A 9,586-nucleotide genomic window follows, 5' to 3' on the forward strand; every position below is an offset into this window, starting at 1 on the left:
CCATCATCGATTCGCGATCATCCGAAACGGAATCTCGGAGTGTTTCGGCCGCTCAAATTGACCGCGTCGTCGTCTCCAACCCGGACGATCTTCGTAATACTATATGGGGGGAGGGGGGTGGGAAGGGGGGCGAGGGAATATGTCGATAGATCGATACGTCCGGTGTCAATAACCCGATATTCCAGATACTACTGTCGCAATACCGCCAATCCCGAGATTAACGGTATTAATAACGATCCCGTCCCGACTATAGCGTTATCGCGAGAACCGAGTTAACGTTCCTCGAAAACGAATTACGTCAATGCGTCAATATCGCGATTTCATTTCCGATAAAACGCTCGTCGGTCCGCGCGCGATTCGTATCCCCGACCGGCGCGGCGATACGATATTACCGGAATTAATTAATAACGCGTTTAATAACCGAAAGCGCGTCACGCCGCTCATAATATTTGTAATTCGATAGATCGTCGCATCACCCCTCCCCCCCCCTCCTCTTCTATCTGCATCCCGATCGTCGGGCAGGACCAATGTATCCGAATTCCGAAGAGGAGCTCCGTAAAAGAATTCCGCCGGGTGTTAATCGACAATCGGCGACGGAATTTTCCCCGTCCGATTTCTTCGTCAATCGTTCTCGCGCGTTCTAGTACAAAGTACAAGGATACTCCCCCGAAACTTCTGGCGCATTTCCAAGGCGACCCCTCCGTGCCGTCCCTAACCCACATATTTGCGCGAAATTATGTCGTTTGGCTTCGCGTGTCGTCATCGTCGTCGTCGTCGTCGCCTCTTTTGTAAATTCAATTACGTTTTGCTCTTTTCCTTCATGGCGCTCAAGGCTTTCCAAAGTTATGTTGCCGCCCGATTTATTCACGACGTCCTCTCCTCGAGCAGCCCTTATCCGAGAACCACGCTCGACATTTTCTCGCCATTGCAGCGAAAGTTCGAAAATTTTTTTCCGAGCGCGCGTTGCACGCTCGTAGTTTTCTTCTCTTCCACGTTACAACCGACGAGAAGTAGGTTCGCCAATTAGCGGCACGTACGGAGAAATTATCGCGATTATCATCGGGGCAATTAACAAAGTCCCGGGAACACCGAGCGTGTATCGAGATGCATCCGCCCAGCGAGGACTTGTGTAATGGGTGTGAAATAATATAGCGAAAGCCCAAACTTCTCGCTAACCGATCTTCGCTAAAGGGAATTGAAAGACTGATCGTCGATAACGCGGAAACGACCCCTGCACTAGTCTAGGAAGGGTGGCGGAAGGGTTAAACGAAAGGGGAGAAGTGATAAAGTGATAAGTGCAACTGCACCTGCGGGATAAAATTTCAGACTGTCAACCGAACGAGAGGATGCACTTCAATAATTTTATTAATTATGAAATTTCTATAAATATGATCGAAACTTTTTGCCATTTGGTTTCCCACCTCTATTTCCTTTATTTACATATACATAGAGCAATTCCACTTTCGATAAAGTTGTACGATATCGATCGATGTGAAATAAAACTGCAGTTGTACGATTCTACGAAATTTAAAACTTAAACGATGAACGCCGTTCTCTTTGCGAAAACATTTTTACTTCCGCTCGCCTTAAACTTTTAAACATTCGAAGTCCTTCGTGCGAAGTAAGTCAAGTCGACGCCGCGGGGAGAAGTTTTCGCTCACGGGCTCACGTAGCCCGGGTTATAATCCCGCCGATTAAAGGCCTCGAAGTCGACGGAATCCGTAGGTATTCCTTGAGTGCGTTCAAAGGGAACGGGGGCCCTTAAGGTATCCCGCCTCCTGCAATGCCCCGTGCGATACTCAGGAGAGGCAGCTGGCGTTAGTCAGCAAACCGCTCGACTAATCCCTTAATTACTTCGACATGGTTAGCGACCCTGTACTAACCACGTCGGTGCCTGGCACTGTTCCCCGATCGTTAATTAAAATGCCGCCTCCTCGCAACCGCGCGCGACTCCCTTCCGCGAGGAGGTGCGTGCGCTCGCGGTAAGAGTGCATCGCATAGCAGTAAGCGGACATAAAATATGAAACGACGTAACATTTTACTTTAACAGCACTTTGCGTCCGACTTGGTGGATATCGCGCTCAAATTGTGCCATGCAGTTTATAAATCCGCCAAGTCAAAGTGTATTATATACACTGTTAAATATATGTATATATAGTGTCAAATTTAACTTTGAGTCGCCACTGCTTCTACTAAATATATATGTACTTATTTTTAACTAAAACAATATAGTTATTTTTAAATAAAGCAATGGAGTTTAACCCAAGTTTGGGTTAAATTTGAACTGTTTTAAATTATTTAACTCCATTGTTTTAGTTAAAAATAACTATTAAGTAGAAGCAGTGGCGACTCAAATAAGATTAAACTTGACACCATAGATTTAACAATGTAGAAATCGAAATTTATTTCGTTAAATATAGTAAAACCGAGCATTGGAGGTTATTATTAATCATTTAGGATTGAGTATCGTGACAATAACATATCGTACTTAATTAGAAAATAAATATTTTACATGTAATAAAATATCGAAGAACATGCCTTTAGAAATATAATAAAATAATTGAATATATTAGAAGCTCAGTTTGACCCTTAAATGCTCGAATCTCTTTATGACGTCGAAATGATGTAAACGATGAAAGCGATTCGAGTGTAACGATGACGAAGGGAAAACCGCCGTCGTTTAAGGGTTAACGAGCGAGCGGCGCGCAATCGCGACACACAGGCATTTGCCATTATCACCCACCTACGATTCATTTCCCCCCTTTGTAATGCGTTGCATGCAACCATGCTGATTCAGGTACGGCTGCGAGGGTGTGGCGGAGTCCGCTCTCGTCGACGACACCCTCAACGGGAATCCCCGCACGTCGTCCACGTCGTCGTCGAGCGCGATCCTGCCTCAGTCTCACGCCCTTCAGTCGGAATCCGCGGGATCGATCGACGCTGCGGACACTTCCGGGTCGAGAAAGTACGTACGAAACAATACATCCTCGTGGTCTCGTGGTACCCCACATCCACCACCTCCCCCCCCTCGCCTTGCAGATAATGATCCGCTTGCCACCATCGCATCGCTTCTCTTTTGTGTACCCAAGTTGTTGCTTCTGTTTGTTTCTGCTGCAACGAAACGAGGCGTCCTCGTTCACCGCGCGAAGCGATTCCTGCGCAGATTAACGCCCGCTGTTTGTAGACGTGTATTCGCATTATTGTCGCGCACGCGGAGGAAAACGAATCCTCGAGCGTTAAACCGGGAAATCCGCACTGGCGTCCGAGAGCCGCACGACGACGTTGTACCGCATGTTCTTCACCGTGAAATTTCCTCTTCTCCGACATCTGTAAGAACATTGGATTTATTTTCGAAACGCGCGACTTGCTCCCGCGAATATATTTTACGGCGGCGTAAGAATATGCGTATCATCTCGGAGCGCACAATTTTCCGCAATTTTTACTTCTTTATTTTCGCACGCAGATCGCCTCTTGGCGTGCGTTGATCCGAGGCACGATCGGAGAGTGAAATAAAATTTCGCGCTTCGCCAGTAGTCGTCGAAACTTGTTTCGGACTTGTACTGTGCAAAGTAAAATAGACCTTCCCAAGGGTATAGAGACGTTGTTCTGCGCACTTTGTTCTAAAAAAAATATATTGCGTAGCACTTTATTCGCTGTAAAAATAAATGAATAACTGGATCGGAATGCGACAGACGGGAAACGCGAGTGTCGGCTTGTGCCAGGGCTTATGCTTTGTATCGCACTTTGTTCTCCGTGTGAAATCACGTTATCATAACAATCGCATTTCTCCACTGACGTTGCTGCAATACGTGATAAATGAGCTACGATGAACAGTTCTGAATGATGAGGGTCCTATCCTGCGATCACGCGTTATTGCGCAAGGCCGGATATATAGAGACAAAGCAAACGGGCGCGAACAAACACGAATGAGCAGCTTGCTATCGACGAGTCAATATTCGAGTTTATTTGCGTTTGTTCGCACTCGTTTACTCCAGATCTGGCTCGATTTGACAATTGAAAAGTTTTTTTCAAACTCACAAATTATTTCACGTCCATTTGCGTGTGCAGAATATCCCTAAAGAGAATACGCTCGAAATGTTTTCCCCTCTCCCTTATAGAATGAACACTTGACGGACACCTGTTACAAGTCCCCTTTTACCGACGATTTATCTCCAGTCATTCCAACTTTGTACGGCGAGAGCCCCTCAGTCCCTCACGAGAGTGCACGGTACATAATTTTACATCATTTCCAGCTACGAAAGCGTAATTTCTCCTCGCCCTCTCTCTCTTTTTCTCTCTCTCTCTCTCTCGACAAAGGACGTTTTATTTTACAGCCGCCGTAAATAATCTCCCGCCGGCCGGCCGACGCGGCGACTCGTGTCGCACCCGTGCCGTGCTTCGATTAGCACGCGAGGATTTTCTCGTTGGCGATAACGGGGTACCTCCGTTGCCGGCGGCGGCGGGATCGATAGCGCGCGCGGTTTACGAGCGGGACGGCACGGCCGATCAGACGATCTAACGAGCGGAAATCAATTCGCCATTCCGCCGCCTGGTCGATGACGCGTCCTCTCGCGCGAGCGAGACACGGCCGAACGATTTCGCGACCGCGAGACGGGACGCGAGACCGGACAACGACGACGATAAATCAAGCCGCTTATTTCGGCGATCGTGATTCGCCATGAAATGTCGTGAACTGGAATTCCCCAGAGTCACGCGAGCGCGCGACCACAATCGCGCTCCCACGGAGCGTTTCGCGATATAATAACGAACGGTAGGAAGCGAGAGAAGGAGCGGTGAGAGAGAAAGAGAGAGAGAGAACTTCAGTGGATAACGCTGTCGCGTGACCGCCTCGTGATCGCTGCGAGACGAATTTAAAAAAGCAAATCGAACGCAGTCGCATTGGGAATAGTAAATCGTCGTTAAATAAAGTTTTTGGATTCAATGCGGGCCGAGATAAAAATGGACGTTTCTTCGAATCTGCATACCGCTGTGACGGAATTTGTATATATATATAGCTTGCATTGTGTATATTTTATCGCTGATTTCCCTGTACTGAGGAAACCTGTGTGACTCTCTGTTTCCGTTGCAGTTCTTGTAACCACTTGTATCAATTTTAATGCTATGGAGCTTCGACTCTTTATTTTTCTTTTCTGTCTGTATCACAAATGCACGTAAAAGAACGCTGAAGTTTGAAATATTTTCACGTGTATCTAAGAAGGATACATGCTGTAGTACGTCTTACTGCTTGTGATTGCGACAATAAAAAGTAGTATGAGTAGGATATGCTTGTTTGAAGAGATAGCCGGACGACAGGAAGGAGACTTTCTTTAAAGGAAGTCCGAAATTCTTCGAGACTTTCCTTATAGAGACGTCTTTTCGACCGAGAGTCTAGACTTTTGTGTTGCTTGAGTATTCAGTGGATATCGCGGCGATAGCGCGACCGAGAACCGAACTTGCGAGAAGTGGATGGGGAGGGGGAGGGGCGGGGACACGAAACTGAGAGCGCGCCGTTTCTTGACCCTGGTTTTTCTTGGCTTTGCACCACAGTTACTGCGAGAAGCCCGACAACGAGACCGCCGAAATGGGCGGCGTGCCGCACGTGGAGGGTGGCCTCAACAGCGAGCTGTACGCGGTGCCGGTGAAACGGCGGCAGCCGAAGGACCAGAAGAACAATGCGATTCTGCAGAACAATACCCAGGAGAAACCGGCGGACGTGGACAGCGCCGATTCCGAGGATAAGGACGAGAATCTGCCGCCCGGCTGGCAGAAGCACGAAGGTAGGATATCGGACTATCGGAGTACCTAGAGCCAAATAGGAGAAAGGAACTTCAAGCGATCGAGACAATCGCTTCAATTTTGCTTCGATTGCCTCCTATACTAGCAGCGACAATTTTTTTACCAGAAATTTGATCATCTTAAGAAATTGTATCAAATTTATTATTTTTTTTTTTTTTACGTATCAGAAATTTGATTATCTTGAGAAATTGTGTCAAATCTATTAATTATATTGGGATAAAAACGGAATGAAAATGGAGGGAATACGAAACTTCTTCAGATTCTAAAAAATTGTTTTCGAAAGTCGAGTATTTTCTCGGGAAAAGTTTCGGATGTTCGAGCAGGACGATCGATACTGGTGCTGGAAAAAGCCTGTATTTAACGTTAAACTCGGCTGCACGATTATCGGTCCGCGATAGCGAGTGCGATTTTTCGTATCAAACTGGTGTTTCCGGAAACGTGGCAGGGATTTAGATAATACTTGGTAGAAAAGAAATCGCTAAAGTTTGAGATAATGCAATATAAAAAGGGATTAAGTTGAATATACTTTTTTAACTTAATTCCTTTTTTATATTATAACAGAAATACGATATTAATATTTCCTAATTTTGCCATCAGGCTCTCGTTTTCTCAATTTTCCATATCCTTTTTTTATTAATAATAAATGTATATTGACGAAATTGATAATCGATAATTATTGAAATTATCGTAACTAAATTGTGGTTTTCCGAGTCTTATTAACAGTCGGATTTATTTTAGACGAGAATGGACCTTATTATTGGCATGTGAAAAGCGGAAATATCCAGAGAGAACCACCGGAGGCTCCTCTGCATTCGAAAACCGAGGCCCGCCGAAGCCTCGTTAAGGATAATGATAGCGTAAGTAAAATAAATAATCTGTCAAAACATATAATTATACATATTTTATTGTTATTATACTCGAACATAAATTATTAGTAAAAATATGCACGTTATCAAGATTATATGATATGCATTGTGTGTGTGTGTGTGTGTGTCATGTATATTAGTTCGCAACCTTCCGTTCCGCATCGTAATTTTGGTTTGCATTGTTAACGTTGCAGATAAACAATTTTCACACTTTAAGCGGTATGGTGAACACAGTGACTCGCAGCAACACGAGCTCGGCCCTGGACCAGGAATTGGAAAACAAGAGGAAGGTGGAATTAGCGCTCAAGTAAGCAAATCCCCGATTGGATTCGCAGTTCTTTTTGCAACGATTGCCGCCGAGTCACCTTTATTTCTTTTTTTTTTTTTGCCTCAGACGAAGAAGCTATCCTGCCAGAGCGGACTCCGAGGGTAGGGACAAGCCGATCAGATTCGCCGTGCGATCCTTGGGCTGGACGGAGATCGCGGAGGAGGATCTGACACCCGAGAGAAGCAGCAAGGCTGTCAACAAGTGCATCGTGGATCTCTCACTTGGTAGAAACGATCTTCTGGACGTCGTCGGACGGTGGGGCGATGTAAGTTTCTTTAAAAACTAAATAGATTATAAATCCGACATTATTAATTGTGAATTTAAAAATATACGGACATTAGAAAGATGATCGAAGTCTTTAATGTACTTATGTTTATTAGAAATGATAAGATAAGCGATATGATCTGCAAAAGCACATTTAAGAATTTTAGTCCCTTAGATGGCCAGCGTATATCAATTTTGATTTTGCTGCGCAGTAAGAACACGATGTGAGATATATATTACGAAATATTTCAGGGCAAGGATCTATTTATGGACTTGGACGAGGGCGCGCTGAAGCTAATCGATCCGGAGAATCTCACCGTACTTAACACACAGCCTATTCATACAGTCAGAGTGTGGGGCGTAGGAAGAGACCACTGTCGGTGAGTGAATTATTAATTGCGTTCAAATTAATCGCGATACGCTGAATTTTTCGTTGGAATATACAATTTCTTGAAATCTGAATTTTGCAATCTTTATATAAATAAATTTCAAAAGAATGTTATTTATTTTATTAATATATTTGCATTTTTTTTCATGAATGCTTCTTCTTTGGACGAATCTAACAGCGAAAGGTAAGATATACAACGATATAAATTATCCCGTAAGATAAAGTGTAAAATAAAATAAAATAAAGTTGGAGAGAAAACTCTCGGTCTGACAAACATTCGATTCTCAAGTGCCGTATTACTTTCAGGGACTTTGCTTACGTAGCAAGAGACCGATCGACCAGGAAACACATGTGCCATGTGTTTCGTTGCGACATACCGGCGCGCACGATCGCAAACACGCTCCGCGACATTTGCAAGAAGATAATGATCGAGCGTTCCCAGCATCAGAATCTCGCGAAACCGGTGGACATCAACGGCCGGACGAGTCTCGCTACGAGACCCACGAATCTGCCCACTGAACATCGGCGCTTCCACAGAAACGGTCAGGCACTAGTCAGTAAGTAGCCCCAAAATAAATTAGATCTCTCGCTTATCCTCGAAATCAAATACTTCATTGTTTTACGAAAACACGACGTTTTCACAAACACATAAATTTTACGAAATAACATTTATAGAAAAATATTTTGTACAATAAATTGTTAAAGACGGATTCAAGAATTAGAAATCTGACTCTAATAAATTATAATAACTACTTGGACGACAAATAAATATTCAAAAAGTTAAATAATTGTAGAATATTTAAAATATTAAAAAATAATTATTATATTATATTAAAGATGTAAATAATTATATCTTTGCGCAGCACAATCTTTCCCAACACCGATGGAAGAACCGAAGAAGGTGTTGCGAGCGCAGTATCTCGGATCCATGCAAGTCAATCAGGCGACCGGCATGGAAGTGCTGAACGAGGCGATAGAACATATCGTGACGAACACGCCGATCAATCAGTGGCGAAACGTCAACGTCGCCGTAGCTCCTAGCATGATTTCCATTCTTACGCCGAATGTGAGTGAATTAAGGGACACGAAAAATTAAGTGAAAGTGCAATCAACTATTCGCATATATAACGATTGTAATCCTTCTCAGGACGACAAGCTCATCACCGAATGTCGAGTACGCTATCTGTCGTTCCTCGGTATCGGCCACAACGTGAAGCAATGCGCTTTCATTATGCACACCGCACAGGACTTGTTCATCGCACACGTCTTCAATTGTGAGCCCAGCAGCGGAGCCCTCTGTAAGACGATCGAAGCCGCTTGCAAGGTGAGGATCCTCCCCTCAAGGACTCCCCCCCCCCTCCCCTGTAAAATCCGCTTAAGTTAAACGGGAAACGTGAAGGGGATGTTTCTGTTTAAGCTGAGGTACCAGAAATGCTTGGACGCACATCCACAGGGCTTCAGAAACGCCAGCAGTCTCAACACTCCGAGCGGCAGGGGCTTAGGCGCGACTCTGAAGTCTTTAGTTGGATCTTTGACTGGTCGCAGGAACAAGCAGGGCGAGTCCTGAGACGAGGCTCTCTCGCTGCAGGTAAACTACTTTCGGATTATCAAGATATTCTCCCCAACATTAAAAAGTTTTGTCAATAATTTTCATTGAATCGAGAAATTTAGATGAAAAAAAAAAAAAATAGAAATATAAATCTAATTGTACAAGAATAAATATAATTGTTGGGGACGGGAAGGTTTTAACGAAGCAGTTGGATATTTTGGATTATAATCAGATCAGTCCCCCGACTGTCTAGGAACTCTGGCCACTGCCTGCTGAGCGAGAGGTGATCCGACACAGGCATCTGCAGTCGCCGTTGACACTCAAGTACTTCGGCGGCTCGCCGCCGAGCGCGTCCCTCAAGTCGCTGCTCTCGCCCTCCCTGGACACCAGGCGTA

General features: G+C 44.7%; 1 protein-coding gene across 1 annotated transcript in view; it reads left to right on the forward strand.

Moving 5' to 3' along the window:
* Window positions 1-9,209, forward strand: part of LOC105447876 (amyloid beta A4 precursor protein-binding family B member 2-like) — a 108,183-nt gene extending 98,974 nt beyond the window's left edge. Inside the window, exons 3-13 of the mRNA XM_011686134.1 lie at window positions 2,798-2,965; window positions 5,548-5,777; window positions 6,535-6,653; window positions 6,857-6,969; window positions 7,057-7,255; window positions 7,507-7,634; window positions 7,821-7,826; window positions 7,949-8,199; window positions 8,506-8,708; window positions 8,790-8,966; window positions 9,060-9,209. Of these exons, the coding sequence (XP_011684436.1) occupies window positions 2,798-2,965; window positions 5,548-5,777; window positions 6,535-6,653; window positions 6,857-6,969; window positions 7,057-7,255; window positions 7,507-7,634; window positions 7,821-7,826; window positions 7,949-8,199; window positions 8,506-8,708; window positions 8,790-8,966; window positions 9,060-9,209 (1,744 nt within the window). The remainder of the gene's footprint in view (window positions 1-2,797; window positions 2,966-5,547; window positions 5,778-6,534; window positions 6,654-6,856; window positions 6,970-7,056; window positions 7,256-7,506; window positions 7,635-7,820; window positions 7,827-7,948; window positions 8,200-8,505; window positions 8,709-8,789; window positions 8,967-9,059) is intronic.
* The last annotated feature ends 377 nt before the right edge of the window (window positions 9,210-9,586 follow it).

This window comes from Wasmannia auropunctata, unplaced genomic scaffold (genome assembly GCF_000956235.1).
Source record: "Wasmannia auropunctata unplaced genomic scaffold, wasmannia.A_1.0 LD336090.1, whole genome shotgun sequence".
In the NCBI taxonomy this organism is placed as follows: Eukaryota; Metazoa; Arthropoda; class Insecta; order Hymenoptera; family Formicidae; genus Wasmannia; species Wasmannia auropunctata.